General features: G+C 44.4%; 1 protein-coding gene across 2 annotated transcripts in view; it reads right to left on the bottom strand.

The window, feature by feature from the left end:
* Positions 1-23,262, bottom strand: part of STAC (SH3 and cysteine rich domain) — a 453,395-nt gene that overhangs the window by 168,395 nt on the left and 261,738 nt on the right. For both annotated transcript variants that reach the window (XM_044294399.1, XM_044294400.1), the window contains exon 3: positions 18,867-18,967. In XM_044294399.1, coding sequence (XP_044150334.1) covers positions 18,867-18,967 — 101 coding nt within the window. The remainder of the gene's footprint in view (positions 1-18,866; positions 18,968-23,262) is intronic.

Here is a 23,262-nt window from a genome sequence, read left to right as displayed (position 1 = left end):
GGTATGGATTTAGTGACAGAATTAGACTTGGAAATGCACAGTAAGCGGTGTGTGTGAAGTTATTCTGAATGACCCTATGTGCACCTTCAATATTATATACCCTTTTTGGGATAGATTTCAAATAGCTCTGATATAGCAGGAACCACTAAATTATGAAATTGCTAAATTGGGAATTGTACTTCAACCCAGAACAAAAAATGTGCTTTGACGGGCACTAAATAACTTTCCCAGCTACAACAGGACAACGGTAACGAGAGATTTAGAGGGATTTAAATTTGAGGCCTAGTATTTAGGCGCTGGGTGACAGGTATGGGTTTAGTGACAGAATTAGACTTGGAAATACACAGTAGCGGGTGTGTGTGAAGTTATTCTGAATGACCCTATGTGCACCTTCAATATTATATACCCTTTTAGGGATAGATTTCAAATAGCTCTGATATAGCAGAAACCACTAAATTATGAAATTGCTAAATTGGGAATTGTACTTCAACCCAGAACAAAAAATGTGCTTTGACGGACACTAAATATCTTGCCCAGCAACAACAGTACAGCGGTGGGTAACGAGAGATTTAGAGGGAATTAAATTTGAGGCCTAGTATTTAGGCGCTGGGTCACCGGTATGGATTTAGTGACAGAATTAGACTTGGAAATACACAGTAGCGGGTGTGTGTGAAGTTATTCTGAATGACCCTATGTGCACCTTCAATATTATATACCCTTTTTGGGATAGATTTCAAATAGCTCTGATATAGCAGGAACCACTAAATTATGAAATTGCTAAATTGGGAATTGTACTTCAACCCAGAACAAAAAATGTGCTTTGACGGGCACTAAATAACTTTCCCAGCTACAACAGGACAACGGTAACGAGAGATTTAGAGGGATTTAAATTTGAGGCCTAGTATTTAGGCGCTGGGTGACAGGTATGGGTTTAGTGACAGAATTAGACTTGGAAATACACAGTAGCGGGTGTGTGTGAAGTTATTCTGAATGACCCTATGTGCACCTTCAATATTATATACCCTTTTAGGGATAGATTTCAAATAGCTCTGATATAGCAGAAACCACTAAATTATGAAATTGCTAAATTGGGAATTGTACTTCAACCCAGAACAAAAAATGTGCTTTGACGGACACTAAATATCTTGCCCAGCAACAACAGTACAGCGGTGGGTAACGAGAGATTTAGAGGGAATTAAATTTGAGGCCTAGTATTTAGGCGCTGGGTCACCGGTATGGATTTAGTGACAGAATTAGACTTGGAAATACACAGTAGCGGGTGTGTGTGAAGTTATTCTGAATGACCCTATGTGCACCTTCAATATTATATACCCTTTTTGGGATAGATTTCAAATAGCTCTGATATAGCAGGAACCACTAAATTATGAAATTGCTAAATTGGGAATTGTACTTCAACCCAGAACAAAAAATGTGCTTTGACGGGCACTAAATAACTTTCCCAGCTACAACAGGACAACGGTAACGAGAGATTTAGAGGGATTTAAATTTGAGGCCTAGTATTTAGGCGCTGGGTGACAGGTATGGGTTTAGTGACAGAATTAGACTTGGAAATACACAGTAGCGGGTGTGTGTGAAGTTATTCTGAATGACCCTATGTGCACCTTCAATATTATATACCCTTTTTGGGATAGATTTCAAATAGCTCTGATATAGCAGAAACCACTAAATTATGAAATTGCTAAATTGGGAATTGTACTTCAACCCAGAACAAAAAATGTGCTTTGACGGACACTAAATATCTTGCCCAGCAACAACAGTACAGCGGTGGGTAACGAGAGATTTAGAGGGAATTAAATTTGAGGCCTAGTATTTAGGCGCTGGGTCACCGGTATGGATTTAGTGACAGAATTAGACTTGGAAATACACAGTAGCGGGTGTGTGTGAAGTTACTCTGAATGACCCTATGTGCACCTTCAATATTATATACCCTTTTTGGGATAGATTTCAAAGAGCTCTGATATAGCAGGAACCACTAAATTATGAAATTGCTAAATTGGGAATTGTATTTCAACCCAGAACAAGAAATGTGCTTGAACGGACACTAAATAACTCGCCCAGCTACAGCACTAGGGACAGATTTAGCTGGATATAAATTTGAGGCCTAGTATTTAGGCGCTGGGTGACAGGTATGGGTTTAGTGACAGAATTAGACTTGGAAATACACAGTAGCGGGTGTGTGTGAAGTTATTCTGAATGACCCTATGTGCACCTTCAATATTATATACCCTTTTAGGGATAGATTTCAAATAGCTCTGATATAGCAGAAACCACTAAATTATGAAATTGCTAAATTGGGAATTGTACTTCAACCCAGAACAAAAAATGTGCTTTGACGGACACTAAATATCTTGCCCAGCAACAACAGTACAGCGGTGGGTAACGAGAGATTTAGAGGGAATTAAATTTGAGGCCTAGTATTTAGGCGCTGGGTCACCGGTATGGATTTAGTGACAGAATTAGACTTGGAAATACACAGTAGCGGGTGTGTGTGAAGTTATTCTGAATGACCCTATGTGCACCTTCAATATTATATACCCTTTTTGGGATAGATTTCAAATAGCTCTGATATAGCAGGAACCACTAAATTATGAAATTGCTAAATTGGGAATTGTACTTCAACCCAGAACAAAAAATGTGCTTTGACGGGCACTAAATAACTTTCCCAGCTACAACAGGACAACGGTAACGAGAGATTTAGAGGGATTTAAATTTGAGGCCTAGTATTTAGGCGCTGGGTGACAGGTATGGGTTTAGTGACAGAATTAGACTTGGAAATACACAGTAGCGGGTGTGTGTGAAGTTATTCTGAATGACCCTATGTGCACCTTCAATATTATATACCCTTTTTGGGATAGATTTCAAATAGCTCTGATATAGCAGAAACCACTAAATTATGAAATTGCTAAATTGGGAATTGTACTTCAACCCAGAACAAAAAATGTGCTTTGACGGACACTAAATATCTTGCCCAGCAACAACAGTACAGCGGTGGGTAACGAGAGATTTAGAGGGAATTAAATTTGAGGCCTAGTATTTAGGCGCTGGGTCACCGGTATGGATTTAGTGACAGAATTAGACTTGGAAATACACAGTAGCGGGTGTGTGTGAAGTTACTCTGAATGACCCTATGTGCACCTTCAATATTATATACCCTTTTTGGGATAGATTTCAAAGAGCTCTGATATAGCAGGAACCACTAAATTATGAAATTGCTAAATTGGGAATTGTATTTCAACCCAGAACAAGAAATGTGCTTGAACGGACACTAAATAACTCGCCCAGCTACAGCACTAGGGACAGATTTAGCTGGATATAAATTTGAGGCCTAGTATTTAGGCGCTGGGTGACCGGTATGGATTTAGTGACAGAATTAGACTGGGATATGGCCAAAAAATGAACAGACTATTGCTGGTTAAATGCACTTGGTGTCACAGCTTCACCCTGATGTAGGCTTTAGCCAAAAAACAACCACACCATTGAGGGTTAAATGCACTTGGTCGCAGCTTGTGCTGGCGCACCACAAGACACAAAATGGCCGCCGATCACCCCAGAAAAATGAGACTGACAAACGGTCTGTGCAGCCTAAAAACAGTGAGCAATTGAGGATCAGCAGCTCAATGATCCACAGCTGCAGATCGATCAGTTAATCAAGTCCTTTGGAGGAGTTAATCTGCCTAATCTCGCCCTACTGTCGCAGCCGCAACCTCTCCCTACGCTAATCAGAGCAGAGTGACGGGCGGCGCTATGTGACTCCAGCTTAAATAGAGGCTGGGTCACATGGTGCTCTGGCCAATCACAGCCATGCCAATAGTAGGCATGGCTGTGATGGCCTCTTGGGGCAAGTAGTATGACGCTTGTTGATTGGCTGCTTTGCAGCCTTTCAAAAAGCGCCAAGAAAGCGTCACAAAAGCGCGAAGAAAGCGACGAACACCGAACCCGAACCCGGACTTTTACGAAAATGTCCGGGTTCGGGTCCGTGTCACGGACACCCCAAAATTCGGTACGAACCCGAACTATACAGTTCGGGTTCGCTCATCCCTAGCGCTCAACACTAGTATGGAATTGCAGCTCAGCTTTATTCAAGTGAAAAGGTCTGAATTACAATACCAGACATCCTCTAAACACAATATTATCTCTTACATTAAACATATTGCCATGGGTTAACAAGTATTAATTATACATTTCTTTTTAATTGGGTGATTTCATAAAACATAAGCATATAGATATTTTGTCTTATAATTAGAGATGAGCGAATCGAAGCTGATAAAGTGGAATTCAATCCAAATTTAAGGAGAAATTTGATTTGCACTGAAGCTGAATTCCCTCGCGATTTGTGGTAACGAATCAAATTTTTTCCTAAAATGGCTGCTGCACGTGTGAGGACATGGAGCAAGGAACTCTGGGAAGTGGGATCACCCATAATTCCATATATGCAGCCATCAGCAGCCAGCCAGCCCTGCTATGTCACACCCCCATAAATAGCCTCATCCATCTTGGCTTCTGCCAATTTCCAGTGTACTTAGTGCAGGTAGAGATGTCAGAAGGCGCTAGGGACAGTGTAGGAAAAAACTTCATTGTGCAAAAAAAAAAAAAAACTATTTACAAGTGCAGGGAAAGATTACTCAAGGTGTAGGGAAAGGATAGGGAGGAATCATTCCACAGCATTTATGTTGAACAGGGTTCAGTAGGGGAAGTTACAGCCTGGGTAATAGGAACAATCCTATTATACTTTGCTGCATTGACTGGGGATCCAAATTGCCATTATATAGATCTGTAAGTCCAGCAAACCATTCGTATTAGGGTGCAAGTGCTGTTTGATGCAGGCATTAACGGTTTATTACAAGGAAATATTTATATGTCTTATTTGCGCGGTGCAGCTATATGTTCTAAAGCATTTTTTGGCTCGTATCAGTGGGAAAAAAGGGCTTATTGGCAATTGTGTGGTAAAGTGCTAAAATTACAGCCCTTTTTGTTGTGTATTAGTGGCAAAAGTAAAATATATTTGCCGTTCAGTGGTGCAGTTATATGTTCTAAAGCCTTTTGTGGCATGTATTAGTGGAAAAAGAAAAAATATATTTGCCGTTCAGTGGTGCAGTTATCTGTTCTAAAGCCTTTTGTGGTGTGTATTAGTGGCAAAAGTAAAATATATTTGCAATTCAGCAGTGCAGTTATATGTTCTAAAGACTTTTGTGGCATGTATTAATGGAAAAATAAACATGTATTTGCCCTTCAGCAGTGCAGTTATATGTTCTAAAACTTTTTGTGGCATGTATTAGTGGGAAAAGAAAAAAATATATTTGCCGTTCAGCGGTGCAGCTATATGTTATAAAGCATTTTTCGGCGTGTATTAGTGGAAAAAGAAAAATATTTGCCGTTCAGCGGTGCAGTTATATGTTATAAAGCCTTTTGTGGCGTGTATTAGTGCCAAAATTAAAATATATTTGCTGTTCAGCAGTGCAGTTACAGTATATGTTCTAAAGTCCTTTTTGTCGTGTATTAGTGGGGAAAAAGAAAAAAGGCTTATTAGTAGAGTTGAGCGAACACCTGGATGTTCGGGTTCGAGAAGTTCGGCCGAACATCCCGGAAATGTTCGGGTTCGGGATCCGAACCCGATCCGAACTTCGTCCCGAACCCGAACCCCATTGAAGTCAATGGGGACCCGAACTTTTCGGCACTAAAACGGCTGTAAAACAGCCCAGGAAAGGGCTAGAGGGCTGCAAAAGGCAGCAACATGTAGGTAAATCCCCTGCAAACAAATGTGGATAGGGAAATTAATTAAAATAAAAATTAAATAAATAAAAATTAACCAAAATCAATTGGAGAGAGGTTCCATAGCAGAGAATCTGGCTTCCCGTCACCCACCACTGGAACAGTCCATTCTCAGATATTTAGGCCCCGGCACCCAGGCAGAGGAGAGAGGTCCCGTAACAGACAATCTGGCTTCATGTCAGCAGAGAATCAGTCTTCATGTCATAGCAGAGAATCAGGCTTCACGTCACCCACCACTGTAATAGTCCATTTTCATAAATTTAGGCCCAGCACCCAGGCAGAGGAGAGAGGTCCCGTAACAGACAATCTGGCTTCATGTCAGCAGAGAATCAGTCTTCATATCATAGCAGAGAATCTGGCTTCCCGTTACCCACCACTGGAACAGTCCATTCTCAGATATTTAGGCCCCGGCACCCAGGCAGAGGAGAGAGGTCCCGTAACAGACAATCTGGCTTCATGTCAGCAGAGAATCAGTCTTCATATCATAGCAGAGAATCAGGCTTCACGTCAGCCACCACTGCAACAGTCCATTGTCATAAATTCAGGCCCAGCACCCAGGCAGAGGAGAGAGGTCCCGTAACAGACAATCTGGCTTCATGTCAGCAGAGAATCAGTCTGCATGTCATAGCAGAGAATGAGGCTTCACGTCACCCACCACTGCAACAGTCCATTTTCATAAATTTAGGCCCAGCACCCAGGCAGAGGAGAGAGGTCCCGTAACAGAGGATCTGGCTTCATGTCACCAGAGAATCAGTCTGCATGTCATAGCAGAGAATCAGGCTTCACGTCACCCACCACTGCAACAGTCCATTTTCATAAATTTAGGCCCAGCACCCAGGCAGAGGAGAGAGGTCCCGTAACAGAGGATCTGGCTTCATGTCACCAGAGAATCAGTCTGCATGTCATAGCAGAGAATGAGGCTTCACGTCAGCCACCACTGCAACAATCCATTGGCATATATTTAGGCCTAGCACACAGGCAGAGGAGAGGTTCATTCAACTTTGGGTAGCCTTGCAATATAATGGTAAAATGAAAATAAAAATAGGATTGAATGAGGAAGTGCCCTGGAGTCCAATAATATATGGTTATGGGGAGGTAGTTAATGTCTAATCTGGACAAGGGACGGACAGGTCCTGTGGGATCCATGCCTGGTTCATTTTTATGAACGTCAGCTTGTCCACATTGGCTGTAGACAGGCGGCTGCGTTTGTCTGTAATGACGCCCCCTGCCGTGCTGAATACACGTTCAGACAAAACGCTGGCTGCCGGGCAGGCCAGCACCTCCAAGGCATAAAAGGCTAGCTCTGGCCACGTGGACAATTTAGAGACCCAGAAGTTGAATGGGGCCGAACCATCAGTCAGTACGTGGAGGGGTGTGCACACGTACTGTTCCACCATGTTAGTGAAATGTTGCCTCCTGCTAACACGTTGCGTATCAGGTGGTGGTGCAGTTAGCTGTGGCGTGTTGACAAAAGTTTTCCACATCTCTGCCATGCTAACCCTGCCCTCAGAGGAGCTGGCCGTGACACAGCTGCCTTGGCGACCTCTTGCTCCTCCTCTGCCTTGGCCTTGGGCTTCCACTTGTTCCCCTGTGACATTTGGGAATGCTCTCAGTAGCGCGTCTACCAACGTGCGCTTGTACTCGCGCATCTTCCTATCACGCTCCAGTGCAGGAAGTAAGGTGGGCACATTGTCTTTGTAGCGTGGATCCAGCAGGGTGGCAACCCAGTAGTCCGCACAGGTTAAAATGTGGGCAACTCTGCTGTCGTTGCGCAGGCACTGCAGCATGTAGTCGCTCATGTGTGCCAGGCTGCCCAGGGGTAAGGACAAGCTGTCCTCTGTGGGAGGCGTATCGTCATCGTCCTGCCTTTCCCCCCAGCCACGCACCAGTGATGGACCCGAGCTGCGTTGGGTGCCACCCCGCTGTGACCATGCTTCATCCTCATCCTCCTCCACCTCCTCCTCATCCTCGTCCTCCTCGTCCTCCAGTAGTGGGCCCTGGCTGGCCACATTTGTACCTGGCCTCTGCTGTTGCCAAAAACCTCCCTCTGAGTCACTTCGAAGAGACTGGCCTGAAAGTGCTAAAAATGACCCCTCTTCCTCCTCCTCCTCCTCCTCCTCCTGGGCCACCTCCTCTTCCATCATCGCCCTAAGTGTTTTCTCAAGGAGACATAGAAGTGGTATTGTAACGCTGATAACGGTGTCATCGCCACTGGCCATGTTGGTGGAGTACTCGAAACAGCGCAACAGGGCACACAGGTCTCGCATGGAGGCCCAGTCATTGGTGGTGAAGTGGTGCTGTTCTGTAGTGCGACTGACCCGTGCGTGCTGCAGCTGAAACTCCACTATGGCCTGCTGCTGCTCGCACAGTCTGTCCAGCATGTGCAAGGTGGAGTTCCACCTGGTGGGCACGTCGCATATGAGGCGGTGAGCGGGAAGGCCGAAGTTACGCTGTAGCGCAGACAGGCGAGCAGCGGCAGGATGTGAACGCCGGAAGCGCGAACAGACGGCCCGCACTTTATGCAGCAGCTCTGACATGTCGGGGTAGTTGTGAATGAACTTCTGCACCACCAAATTCAGCACATGCGCCAAGCAAGGGATGTGCGTCAAATTGGCTAGTCCCAGAGCTGCAACGAGATTTCGCCCATTATCACACACCACCAGGCCGGGCTTGAGGCTCACCGGCAGCAACCACTCGTCGGTCTGTTGTTCAATACCCCGCCACAACTCCTGTGCGGTGTGGGGCCTGTCCCCCAAACATATGAGTTTCAGAATGGCCTGCTGACGTTTACCCCGGGCTGTGCTGAAGTTGGTGGTGAAGGTGTGTGGCTGACTGGATGAGCAGGTGGAAGAAGAGGAGGAGGAAGCCGAGAAGGAGGAGGTGGCAACAGGAGGCAAAGAATGTTGCCCTGCGATCCTTGGCGGCGGCAGGACGTGCGCCAAACAGCTCTCCGCCTGGGGCCCAGCTGCCACTACATTTACCCAGTGTGCAGTTAGGGAGATATAGCGTCCCTGGCCGTGCTTACTGGTCCACGTATCTGTGGTTAGGTGGACCTTGCTACAGATGGCGTTGCGCAGTGCACACTTGATTTTATCGGATACTTGGTTGTGCAGGGAAGGCACGGCTCTCTTGGAGAAGTAGTGCCGGCTGGGAACAACATACTGTGGGACAGCAAGCGACATGAGCTGTTTGAAGCTGTCTGTGTCCACCAGCCTAAATGACAGCATTTCATAGGCCAGTAGTTTAGAAATGCTGGCATTCAGGGCCAGGGATCGAGGGTGGCTAGGTGGGAATTTACGCTTTCTATCAAATGTTTGTGAGATGGAGAGCTGAACGCTGGCGTGTGACATGGTTGAGACGCTTGGTGACGGAGGTGGTGGTGGTGGTGTTGGTGGTACATCCCCTGTTTGCTGGGCGGCAGGTGCCAACGTTCCTCCAGAGGCGGAGGAAGAGGCCGAGGCGGCAGCAGCAGAATAGGCCGAGGCGGCAGCAGCAGAAGAGGTAGCAGGGGGAGCCTGAGTGACTTCCTTGGTTTTAAGGTGTTTACTCCACTGCAGTTCATGCTTTGCATGCAGGTGCCTGGTCATGCAGGTTGTGCTCAGGTTCAGAACGTTAATGCCTCGCTTCAGGCTCTGATGGCACAGCGTGCAAACCACTCGGGTCTTGTCGTCAGCACATTGTTTGAAGAAGTGCCATGCCAGGGAACTCCTTGAAGCTGCCTTTGGGGTGCTCGGTCCCAGATGGCGGCGGTCAGTAGCAGGCGGAGTCTCTTGGCGGCGGGTGTTCTGCTTTTGCCCACTGCTCCCTCTTTTGCTACGCTGTTGGCTCGGTCTCACCACTGCCTCTTCCTCCGAACTGTGAAAGTCAGTGGCACGACCTTCATTCCATGTGGGGTCTAGGACCTCATCGTCCCCTGCATCGTCTTCCACCCAGTCTTGATCCCTGACCTCCTGTTCAGTCTGCACACTGCAGAAAGACGCAGCAGTTGGCACCTGTGTTTCGTCATCATCAGAGACATGCTGAGGTGGTATTCCCATGTCCTCATCATCAGGAAACATAAGTGGTTGTGCGTCAGTGCATTCTATGTCTTTCACCGCTGGGGAAGGGCTAGGTGGATGCCCTTGGGAAACCCTGCCAGCGGAGTCTTCAAACAGCATAAGAGACTGCTGCATAACTTGAGGCTGAGACAGTTTCCCTGGTATGCATGGGGGTGATGTGACAGACTGATGGGGTTGGTTTTCAGGCGCCATCTGTGCGCTTTCTGCAGAAGACTGGGTGGGAGATAATGTGAACGTGCTGGATCCACTGTCGGCCACCCAATTGACTAATGCCTGTACCTGCTCAGGCCTTACCATCCTTAGAACGGCATTGGGCCCCACCATATATCGCTGTAAATTCTGGCGGCTACTGGGACCTGAGGTAGTTGGTACACTAGGACGTGTGGATGTGGCAGAACGGCCACGTCCTCTCCCAGCACCAGAGGGTCCACTAACACCACCACGACCATGTCCACGTCCGCGTCCCTTACTAGATGTTTTTCTCATTGTTATGGTTCACCACAACAACAAATATATTATTTGGCCCAATGTATTGTATTCAAATTCAGCGGGATATAAATTTGAGGCCTAGTATTTAGGCGCTGGGTGACCGGTATGGATTTAGTGACAGAATTAGACTTGGAAATGCACAGAAGCGTGTGTGTGAAGTTATTCTGAATGACCCAATGTGCACCTTGAATATTATATACCCTTTTTGGGATAGATTTCAAATAGCTCTGATATAGCAGGAACCACTAAATTATGAAATTGCTAAATTGGGAATTGTACTTCAACCCAGAACAAAAAATGTGCTTTGACGGGCACTAAATAACTTTCCCAGCTACAACAGGACAGCGGTAACGAGAGATTTAGAGGGATTTAAATTTGAGGCCTAGTATTTAGGCGCTGGGTCACCGGTATGGATTTAGTGACAGAATTAGACTTGGAAATGCACAGAAGCGTGTGTGTGAAGTTATTCTGAATGACCCTATGTGCACCTTCAATATTATATACCCTTTTAGGGATAGATTTCAAATAGCTCTGATATAGCAGAAACCACTAAATTATGAAATTGCTAAATTGGGAATTGTACTTCAACCCAGAACAAAAAATGTGCTTTGACGGACACTAAATATCTTGCCCAGCAACAACAGTACAGCGGTGGGTAACGAGAGATTTAGAGGGATTTAAATTTGAGGCCTAGTATTTAGGCGCTGGGTGACCGGTATGGATTTAGTGACAGAATTAGACTTGGAAATGCACAGAAGCGTGTGTGTGAAGTTATTCTGAATGACCCAATGTGCACCTTGAATATTATATACCCTTTTAGGGATAGATTTCAAATAGCTCTGATATAGCAGGAACCACTAAATTATGAAATTGCTAAATTGGGAATTGTACTTCAACCCAGAACAAAAAATGTGCTTTGACGGGCACTAAATAACTTTCCCAGCTACAACAGGACAGCGGGTAACGAGAGATTTAGAGGGATTTAAATTTGAGGCCTAGTATTTAGGCGCTGGGTCACCGGTATGGATTTAGTGACAGAATTAGACTTGGAAATGCACAGAAGCGTGTGTGTGAAGTTATTCTGAATGACCCTATGTGCACCTTCAATATTATATACCCTTTTAGGGATAGATTTCAAATAGCTCTGATATAGCAGAAACCACTAAATTATGAAATTGCTAAATTGGGAATTGTACTTCAACCCAGAACAAAAAATGTGCTTTGACGGACACTAAATATCTTGCCCAGCAACAACAGTACAGCGGTGGGTAACGAGAGATTTAGAGGGATTTAAATTTGAGGCCTAGTATTTAGGCGCTGGGTCACCGGTATGGATTTAGTGACAGAATTAGACTTGGAAATGCACAGAAGCGTGTGTGTGAAGTTATTCTGAATGACCCAATGTGCACCTTCAATATTATATACCCTTTTAGGGATAGATTTCAAATAGCTCTGATATAGCAGAAACCACTAAATTATGAAATTGCTAAATTGGGAATTGTACTTCAACCCAGAACAAAAAATGTGCTTTGACGGACACTAAATATCTTGCCCAGCAACAACAGTACAGCGGTAACGAGAGATTTAGAGGGATTTAAATTTGAGGCCTAGTATTTAGGCGCTGGGTGACAGGTATGGGTTTAGTGACAGAATTAGACTTGGAAATGCACAGAAGCGTGTGTGTGAAGTTATTCTGAATGACCCAATGTGCACCTTCAATATTATATACCCTTTTAGGGATAGATTTCAAATAGCTCTGATATAGCAGAAACCACTAAATTATGAAATTGCTAAATTGGGAATTGTACTTCAACCCAGAACAAAAAATGTGCTTTGACGGACACTAAATATCTTGCCCAGCAACAACAGTACAGCGGTAACGAGAGATTTAGAGGGATTTAAATTTGAGGCCTAGTATTTAGGCGCTGGGTGACAGGTATGGGTTTAGTGACAGAATTAGACTTGGAAATACACAGTAGCGGGTGTGTGTGAAGTTATTCTGAATGACCCAATGTGCACCTTCAATATTATATACCCTTTTTGGGATAGATTTCAAATAGCTCTGATATAGCAGGAACCACTAAATTATGAAATTGCTAAATTGGGAATTGTACTTCAACCCAGAACAAAAAATGTGCTTTGACGGACACTAAATATCTTGCCCAGCAACAACAGTACAGCGGGTAACGAGAGATTTAGCGGGATATAAATTTGAGGCCTAGTATTTAGGCGCTGGGTCACCGGTATGGATTTAGTGACAGAATTAGACTTGGAAATGCACAGAAGCGTGTGTGTGAAGTTATTCTGAATGACCCTATGTGCACCTTCAATATTATATACCCTTTTAGGGATAGATTTCAAATAGCTCTGATATAGCAGAAACCACTAAATTATGAAATTGCTAAATTGGGAATTGTACTTCAACCCAGAACAAAAAATGTGCTTTGACGGACACTAAATATCTTGCCCAGCAACAACAGTACAGCGGTGGGTAACGAGAGATTTAGAGGGATTTAAATTTGAGGCCTAGTATTTAGGCGCTGGGTCACCGGTATGGATTTAGTGACAGAATTAGACTTGGAAATGCACAGAAGCGTGTGTGTGAAGTTATTCTGAATGACCCTATGTGCACCTTCAATATTATATACCCTTTTAGGGATAGATTTCAAATAGCTCTGATATAGCAGAAACCACTAAATTATGAAATTGCTAAATTGGGAATTGTACTTCAACCCAGAACAAAAAATGTGCTTTGACGGACACTAAATATCTTGCCCAGCAACAACAGTACAGCGGTGGGTAACGAGAGATTTAGAGGGATTTAAATTTGAGGCCTAGTATTTAGGCGCTGGGTCACCGGTATGGATTTAGTGACAGAATTAGACTTGGAAATGCACAGAAGCGTGTGTGTGAAGTTATTCTGAATGACCCAATGTGCACCTTCAATATTATATACCCTTTTAGGGATAGATTTCAAATAGCTCTGATATAGCAGAAACCACTAAATTATGAAATTGCTAAATTGGGAATTGTACTTCAACCCAGAACAAAAAATGTGCTTTGACGGACACTAAATATCTTGCCCAGCAACAACAGTACAGCGGTAACGAGAGATTTAGAGGGATTTAAATTTGAGGCCTAGTATTTAGGCGCTGGGTGACAGGTATGGGTTTAGTGACAGAATTAGACTTGGAAATACACAGTAGCGGGTGTGTGTGAAGTTATTCTGAATGACCCAATGTGCACCTTCAATATTATATACCCTTTTAGGGATAGATTCCAAATAGCTCTGATATAGCAGGAACCACTAAATTATGAAATTGCTAAATTGGGAATTGTACTTCAACCCAGAACAAAAAATGTGCTTTGACGGACACTAAATATCTTGCCCAGCAACAACAGTACAGCGGTAACGAGAGATTTAGAGGGATTTAAATTTGAGGCCTAGTATTTAGGCGCTGGGTGACAGGTATGGGTTTAGTGACAGAATTAGACTTGGAAATACACAGTAGCGGGTGTGTGTGAAGTTATTCTGAATGACCCAATGTGCACCTTCAATATTATATACCCTTTTTGGGATAGATTTCAAATAGCTCTGATATAGCAGGAACCACTAAATTATGAAATTGCTAAATTGGGAATTGTATTTCAACCCAGAACAAGAAATGTGCTTGAACGGACACTAAATAACTCGCCCAGCTACAGCACTAGGGACAGATTTAGCTGGATATAAATTTGAGGCCTAGTATTTAGGCGCTGGGTGACCGGTATGGATTTAGTGACAGAATTAGACTGGGATATGGCCAAAAAATAAACAGACTATTGCTGGTTAAATGCACTTGGTGTGACAGCTTCACCCTGATGTAGGCTTTAGCCAAAAAACAACCACACCATTGAGGGTTAAATGCACTTGGTGACAGGCGCAGCTTGCCCCTGATTTTGTATATGGCCAAAAAATGAACAGACTATTGCTGGTTAAATGCACTTGGTGTGACAGCTTCACCCTGATGTAGGCTTTAGCCAAAAAACAACCACACCATTGAGGGTTAAATGCACTTGGTGACAGGCGCAGCTTGCCCCTGATTTTGTATATGGCCAAAAAATGAACAGACTATTGCTGGTTAAATGCACTTGGTGTCACAGCTTCACCCTGATGTAGGCTTTAGCCAAAAAACAACCACACCATTGAGGGTTAAATGCACTTGGTGACAGGCGCAGCTTGCCCCTGATTTTGTATATGGCCAAAAAATGAACAGACTATTGCTAGGTTAAATGCACTTGGTGTGACAGCTTCACCCTGATGTAGGCTTTAGCCAAAAAACAACCACACCATTGAGGGTTAAATGCACTTGGTCGCAGCTTGTGCTGGCGCACCACAAGACACAAAATGGCCGCCGATCACCCCAGAAAAATGAGACTGACAAACGGTCTGTGCAGCCTAAAAACAGTGAGCAATTGAGGATCAGCAGCTCAATGATCCACAGCTGCAGATCGATCAGTTAATCAAGTCCTTTGGAGGAGTTAATCTGCCTAATCTCGCCCTACTGTCGCAGCCGCAACCTCTCCCTACGCTAATCAGAGCAGAGTGACGGGCGGCGCTATGTGACTCCAGCTTAAATAGAGGCTGGGTCACATGGTGCTCTGGCCAATCACAGCCATGCCAATAGTAGGCATGGCTGTGATGGCCTCTTGGGGCAAGTAGTATGACGCTTGTTGATTGGCTGCTTTGCAGCCTTTCAAAAAGCGCCAAGAAAGCGTCACAAAAGCGCCAAGAAAGCGACGAACACCGAACCCGAACCCGGACTTTTACGAAAATGTCCGGGTTCGGGTCCGTGTCACGGACACCCCAAAATTCGGTACGAACCCGAACTATACAGTTCGAGTTCGCTCATCCCTACTTATTAGCTGTTGTGTGGTGAAGTGAGAAAATTACAGCCCTTTTTGGTGTGTATTAGTGGCAAAAAAAAATATTTGCCGTTCAGCGGTGAAGTTCTATTTTACTACAGCCATTTACAGGGTTTATTAGCTGTTCTGTGGTGAATTGTGATTGTTATATTTATTTTTTTGGGGTGTATTGATAGGAAAAATATGTTCTCTTAGCCGGTCTGCAGTGAACCAACATTGTTATACTGCCATTCTTGGGGTGTATTAATGGGAAAGATAAGTACGTGTTATCAGCCGTTTTGTCATACAGACATTGTTGCGCTATATTAATAGCAAGAATAAGTTTTTGTTATTTGCCGCTCTGCAGTGAATTTACATTGTCATTCAGTGGTGAAATTTGTTTGTGATACAGCCTTTTTTGGGAAGATTGATAGGTGATTGCAGACTGCCTTTTGCTGTACAGACTGAATTACATCGATTAGCCATTCAGTGGTGAATTTTTTTTTGTGAAACAGCCTTTTTGGGGAAAATTGGTCAGTAGCTGTAACTACGGTCAAGGACAATATATGTCCTTTACGGCCCACTAAATGTGGTTCCTGGCCAGCCACACCAGTAACTTGGCCAGGTGATGCCGCTTCCGCCTCCACGTTCTCACGCCGTTGGTCCTGCGACAATGTCCACCTCTGCTTCCTCATCCTCCACCATGTCCTCAGCCTCCACTGCAGGAACAATTCACAGCGCTTTTCCACCATACCACATGTGCAGGGCACGGCAGTGTCAGGCTGTTCTACACCTCATTTGCCGGGGCGAACGGTGTCACACAGGGAGGAACTGATCCGTGTCCTTCATCAAGAAATCGAATCCTGACTTTCTCTGCGACAACTCAAAATCGGCACCATGGTGACCGACAATGGGAAAAACATGGTGTCGGCGCTGCATCAAGGAGGGCTGAGCCATGCGCCCTGCATGGCACACGTGTTCAATCTAGTTGTCAAGCGGTTCCTGAAGTCTTCCACCCATCTGCAAGACATCCTAAAAATGGCCAGGAAACTTTGCATGCACTTCAGCCACTCGTACAATGCAAAGCACATCCTCCTTGAGCTGCAGCGGAAGAATGGCATCCCCCAACATAGGCTGATATATGCCATTTCCACCTGTTGGAATTCCACCTTCCATATGTTGGACCAACTAAACAAACAGAGAAAGGCCATAAACGATTTATTGATGATCCAACCGGACAGGAGTACTCCCCTGTGTAACTTCAATGTCAGCCAGTGGCAGCTCATGCGTGACACCTGACGTTTGCTCAGGCCCTTTGAGGAGGCTACGTTATTTGTCAGTCACCAGGACTATGGGATGAACAATGTAATTCCACTGCTTCATGTCCTGGAAAAGATTCTGGTAAATCTGGCTGGTCAGGGGACTTTAGACGTGGCGCCTAGATCCCATGGCCACATGAGCCCTGTGGGGGCTGAACTGGAGAAGGAGGAAATTGGATGACAATCAATGTGTAGCGAAATGGGTGGTTTTTACACACAGGTAACAGGAGAGGTGGAGCAGCCAGAGAAGCTACAGGGTGATGAGGAAGAGGACCCAGACACACCAAAGGCAGTATGCAGTGGAGATGGAGGCAGGGAGTCCCTCTGAGTCACTTGCACAAATGGCCCGATGCATGCTCACTTGCTTGCGTAGTAACAGCTGAATTGACAACATTCAGCAGAGGGGTGACTTCTGGCTCTCCACCTTGTTAGACCCTCACTACCAGTCCAAAATGGGGGGCTTTTTACTCCCTCTGAGAGGGAAGACAAACTGAACTACTATAGAGATATCCTAGGTAGTGAGTTGGCCACTGCCTATCTGCGCCATCATCCATACTCTCACAGGTCTGACCGGGGGGGCCCTCTGCACTCACGTTCCACTGCCATGGTTGCTGGAGAGGGTTGTACCAGCTCCATCAGCAGCAGCCTGAGTCTAGAGTCGCTGATGAGCAGATTTCTTCACCCGCCTAGTAAAGAAACTACACACCAGCAGCAGCATCTAGACCTGGAGCAGAACCTGAACCAGAAGGTGGTGGAATACTTGGACAGCACCCTGCCACCCAACATTGAAGATCCACTGGACTACTGGGCAGCCAAAGTGGATTTGTGGCCGCAACTGGCAGAGTTTGCCCTGGAAAAGCTGTCCTGCCCGGCCAGTAGTGTGGCATCAGAGTGGGTGTTAAGTGCAGCGGGGGCCAAAATGTGGAGAGAATGACCTTTGTCAAGATGAATCAGGCGTTGATCCGCCAGGATTTCCACCCACCAATGCCTGATGCATCAGATTAGATCATTCATGGTGCCACACCAACACTTTGACAAAAGAGACCAGTTTCTTCTGCCTAATTGCCTCAACTACTATTCTGGCATTGTCACCCACCTCCACATTATGTTACCATCCCACTCAGTGGCCTCCTCATGCTGATGCCACCTCCACACTATGTCACCTTTCCACTCAGTAGCCTCCTGATGCTGCCACCACCTCCACACTGTCATTGTGCCACTTTCTGGCCTCCTCATGCTGCTTTCTCCTCACCACTCTGTCATAGGGCCACTCTGTGGACTTCTCATTCTGTTCCCACCCTCCCCACTTCATGAGTAGGCCACTATTTTGCATTTCTGCCTGGCTGACATCATTTATTTGACCCTTCTTCTGATCTGTTAGAAGGCAGGAAAAATGAGACCCACAACGGATCCTGTCTGTATAGCAGCTGTGATATTGGCTTGTGATTTGGTAGCCAAAAGCAGGAGTGGGTACAAAACACAGAAGACATGCAAATGTTCCATTCAGGTGTCATCTCTGTTTTATATCCACTCCTGTTTTTTTTTTTGGGCATTAGCAATACTGATAGATCACTGACCAAATGATGATTGTGTGAAGGCGGTGCTCAACAGACAGGATGCGTTTTTTGGGGGTTATTGTTCTGACTGATCAGAGGAAGGGACATCGACATAAATCTACTGCTGACACCCTCTCCACTCTGTCGGGGGAGCTCTACTTGTATAAGCGTTTAATAGAACAGGTTCTTTTGACATCTATTCGAAATCAGCTGACAACGGTGAAAAAGGAGTGTGCTTCTTCTTTGCGCTAACATCGACCTCTAAGGCTGAGTTCATACTTGAGTAATTTGGTCAGTTTTGGCCCCGTGACTGCCCAAATAAGTGAAGTGTGCAGTCATTCTAAGAGCGACACCTGTCATCTGCATGTCATACTGACTCACAGCATTATTTCACTACCACAGCAGACTCTCTATGCGTGTTACTTCAAGGCATAGTGTTCTATACCGCTATAAAGTCTCTCTGCAGCCAGGAAATAGACGTTTTTTTAATGCGATTCACCGCAAATAAATTCGGATTGAACCAAATTCTTTCCGAAAATTTGGTGACCCGGCTAAATCGAATTTTTTAAAAATCTGCTCATCGCGCCTTATAATCTGCAAAGCATTTTGCATCTTGTGCTCATAAACATCTCCCTTTTAATCTAATTAGTCCCCCAGCCGAGCTGATATTTATTGCCTGGGTACCTTGTTTCCAGGAAAAATAAGGATAATTTAAGATATTTGATGTTTCTAATAGAAAAAATTCAAATCAGATACATTTGTTGACTTACCAGTTTTCCCATGCAGCTCTGTGAACCAATTGTTTCTGTACACTTGTGGTGAATGCTCATTTTGCAGGCTTTGCATCGCAGGCCGTGTTTTGTATTAGTTCCTGTCAACGAACATAGATTTTAATTAAACTGGATCAATAGTTTCCATGAATCTGACAAGCGAACTGTCGGAAAAGCTGATACACTCAATATGGTTTCTTTTTAAAGCAGATATATGCAACTTCATACTATTTTTGACAAGTCTTTTTAAAGGGACACTACCACCAATATTTTTCAATCACATATTAACTGCCCCAATGTGACTATTATGTGCTTTTTATTTATTTTATTTTACAAAAAACAGGTGCATGGTTTCATGGATACAATTTTTTGAAGACTACAAAATTTTCCCACAAAAAATATTCAAAAGTTTTCAAACCAGCACCTAAATCTGAATACTTTTGTTATTGCACGTAATCAATAAATGTGCATACCCAGTGAGTTATTTAATAAAATATATCTGTATAGCGCCATCTGCTGTTTGTTCTTTTTCTTTTTTCTTTGTCCGGCTCACTGAGAAGGCCGCACATGCTCAGTTACATCCTTTAAATGCCTCCTGAGCTGTGATAAGGAGAGACCTCCAGCAGAGCAATGAATATGGAGATCTCTGGATTCGGCCTCATGCACACAACCGTTGATTGGGTCCTGATTCAAGCCGCGGCTCGGACCCATTCATTTCAATGGGGCCGCAAAAGATGCGGACAGCACTCCGTGTGCTGTCCGCATCCATGGCTCCGTTCCTGCGGTCCCGCAAAAAAAATATAACATGTCCTATTTTTGTCCGCGCTTTGTGGACAAGAATAGGCATTTATATTGCTGCCGTCCATTCCGTTCCGCAAATTGCTGAAAGCAGCATGGAAGCCTTCCTTTTTTTGCGGATCCCCGGTTTGCGGACTGCAAAAAACGGCACAGTTGTGTGCATGAGGCCTTCATGTGAGGTACAGGGCTGGTTACAGTTTTGTTAGAAAGAGACTGTCATGTACTATATGATGTCTGATGTTCATTTTTACAATAATCATAGGATAACCCTTTAACTCCCTCTTTTGTTAGGACTTTTAGCAGCAACTTTACTTGACTTTCTCAACAAGACGATTCACTGTGACCAGAGAGGGAAGAAGGATAAGTTACTCAATTAGATCATCACACATTACACTCATAAGTAAAGTGCTCTTCTATGGGCAAAAATAGAGCTGTCATACTATTACCCAAAGTCTACAATCTACCATTATACTAGCAAATAACATGTTACCTTCATAACAACAGTACATTGAATCAAGAAATACCTATCTATATAGGAATTGTATCTCTCTGTGCTAACTGCAACTGAAGAATAATGTACTAAGTTCAAAAAAATGCCTCTCATTGACTGAAGTGTCCCTTTAAATATTCTTCTACATTAGTTATAAAGTATAGTACAGCTATCCTATGGATATAGATGACCAGAATTCTTTCTGCATGTACAGTTCAGTTTGTTATCAGTACTTTTCTAGATTTCTGTTTACAGCCCTTTAGTAGGAACCTTAATTTTTTTTTGCATTTCCAGAGGATAAAAATCAGGCCATGACCATGTAAAATATACAGAGGTGAGCTGTCCATTATAAGGTAGAGCTCTGATACTAAGGGTCTATTCACACGTCCGTTTTTTCTTTCCTGATCTGTTCCGTTTTTTGCTGAACAGATCTGGACCAGATCTGGACCCATTTTCAATGGGTCCTGAAAAAAAATCAGACATTGTGCTGTCCGTTTTTTTTCAGGACCCATTGAAAATGAATGGGTCCAGATCTGGTCCAGATCTGTTCAGCAAAAAACGGAACAGATCAGGAAAGAAACAACGGACGTGTGAATGGACCCTAATACTGTGACTGCAAACAGAAAAGTGCACAAGGTCATCAGTAAAAAAAAATCCTGGAGAACCTTTTAATGGTAAGTGTTATGTGGGTCAACTAAAATGTGGTTACAGTCCCTCAATAAAAGCACAATCTTAGTAAGAGGCTAGAGGTGTAACAAAATGACTATTCCTTTAAGTGGCAATGCAGCACCCCAATAGGATAACTGCAAAAGGTTAATTATTGCCAAATAGTTAATGCAATGTTATTATATTGTTAGATGTTGTGATTTATTTTGTTTATGCATTCAATAGCAATGTATAAGGCAACCCAATAGTTAGCAAAGTGGCAGACTGTTTAGCTTACCAGGATGATGGACCTGGTCTGCTTCCCTGGCTAGTTAGTAGAGTGTGAGTATAGCAGAGCAAAGGAGAAAAACTGCATGTGCAAGCTTCTAAGAACTAGGCCCATGTTCAGAGAACCTTTGTCTCTGAGACTTTAGCTGCCAAGGAGGCAACTCTATATTACCGCATGACCCCTGATAGAAAGAGATTAGTCTTCTTAGAAGGTCCAGAATCAACCAGACCTTGCAGGCTTCAGAAGCAAATTATTTGCTCATTTTTGGTAGAAAGGCTTTGCTGCTGGGAAAAGTATTATTGCTTCTCTCACCTCTCACACTTGAGATGGACTGGCTATCCATATCTAAAGTTTCTTTACCCTTTAGCCCACAAACTGCAGAAGAAGTTAATAAAGACATTATTGCATGACTGTCGGAATCTTAGAAAGCTACCAAAGTGTATGTGCAGTAGGCTACTGATAGGCCAGTGCAGATCATGGGAGTGGTAGTGACTCAAATTAGATGTTGTGTCATGGTGTACTCCCTCATGCTGTTGCTCCCTGGGGTTCAGTGCAGTGAAAGTGTAGTTTCAAGAATCAGACCAAAAGAAAATGTATAACAGTCTTTCTTTACTCTCTTGCTAATCGTATTATCTGCTATATCTCAAAACTGCTAAACAATTTTCCATTCCTACGGGTCTCTATTTTGATCTGATCGTATTTAATCTTGTGGTCTGGCGAACCTTACGGCGGTTGGGCTTTTTTAGGCTCTCTTTCACGTTCTTCATTATTATATGCTTCTGTCATTAATACATATTCATCCACATTCGGCAGCCTCTCATCACTTGTCTATAAAACTACTAATCCTATTGTATAACCCCCCCCCCCCCGTGGTGCCCGGAAGTTGCTCCTAACACCTCTTTTGGACTTCGTCCAGGGGAAGTGTGTGACTAATAAAGATGGCCTTGCGGTTCGCTCGGCGGTCATTTCGCGGCAAACTTTGCTCCTTCGCGATTTGCCGAACATGCGAATATATTGAGTTGTCCGCCGGCGCCATATTGTTTTACATTGTGAAAAACTTTGACCCATGACACATCCATCAGGTGGTACAGGACAGCTAATTGAGACGTTTCAGCACATGGACATACCCCCTAACTTATAAATAAACCTGATCTGGCCACCATTTTACATTCAATCTTTTGCCAGTGTAGGGAGAGGTTGCTGTGGGGAGCAGAGACAGGCTGTTAGGGACACCAAACGCTAGCTAATAGGGCCACAAAAGTATTTTTAAGGACTGGTATAGGTGTGTTATCGATAGGTGTGATACACAGAGGGGTGTGATATACTTATAATATACTTTCTAATAGAGGTGGGATGACAAATCCGCTGAATCCACAAATCCCTAAGTTCCGGAGGAGGGAGGAGGCAGGCTGGGAGGGCGGGCGGCGTGTCACTCACTACGTCATGCACCTGTGCCGCCCACTTTATGAATGAAGTAGGCGGCACGGGAGCGTGACGTAGTGAGTGATGTGTCACCTGCCCGTCCTCCCGGCCTGCCTCCTCCCTGCTACGGAACTTAATGTTCTGAGTAATACATATGGATTACACATGATTATTATATCTTAACAATGCCTACAAGTTAGAAAAGATTATACAACAGTGAGTGGGGCCGGTGCAATAGAACACAGGGACTGCACCGGTGCCCACTGTCATTCCTAATCCAGATGCCGGCCCCCAGCCCCTGTATTGGGGGTCATTCACACTGTAGGGACACTGTTATGGGGGGGATCTGTGGATGGCACATAGCATAAGATGCTATATATTTGTCATCCACAGATCCACCCTTATCACAGTACAATCCAGAGATCCCCCATAACAGTGCCATCCAGAGATCCCCATAACAGTGCCATCCAGACATCCCCCATAACAGTGCCATCCACAGATCCCCCCCATAACAGTGCCATCGACACCCCCCCATAACAATGCCATCCACAGATCCCCCATAACAGTGCTATCCACAGATCCCCCCCCAATAGCAGTGCCATCCACAGATCCCCCCCATAAGTGTTTGGATCACTTTGTTTCTTACACCGTTCACACAATTCTTATGTAGAGGATTCGTAGGATTCGAGATTCGAAAGATTCAATATATTCGAGAACCTTTTTGGATTCGGATTCAGATTCGAAAAAAAATA

This window comes from Bufo gargarizans, chromosome 5, assembly GCF_014858855.1.
Source record: "Bufo gargarizans isolate SCDJY-AF-19 chromosome 5, ASM1485885v1, whole genome shotgun sequence".
Classification (NCBI taxonomy): domain Eukaryota; kingdom Metazoa; phylum Chordata; class Amphibia; order Anura; family Bufonidae; genus Bufo; species Bufo gargarizans.
The sequence above is the reverse complement of the archived record's forward strand: the minus strand, read 5'-3'. Positions and strand labels throughout refer to the sequence as shown.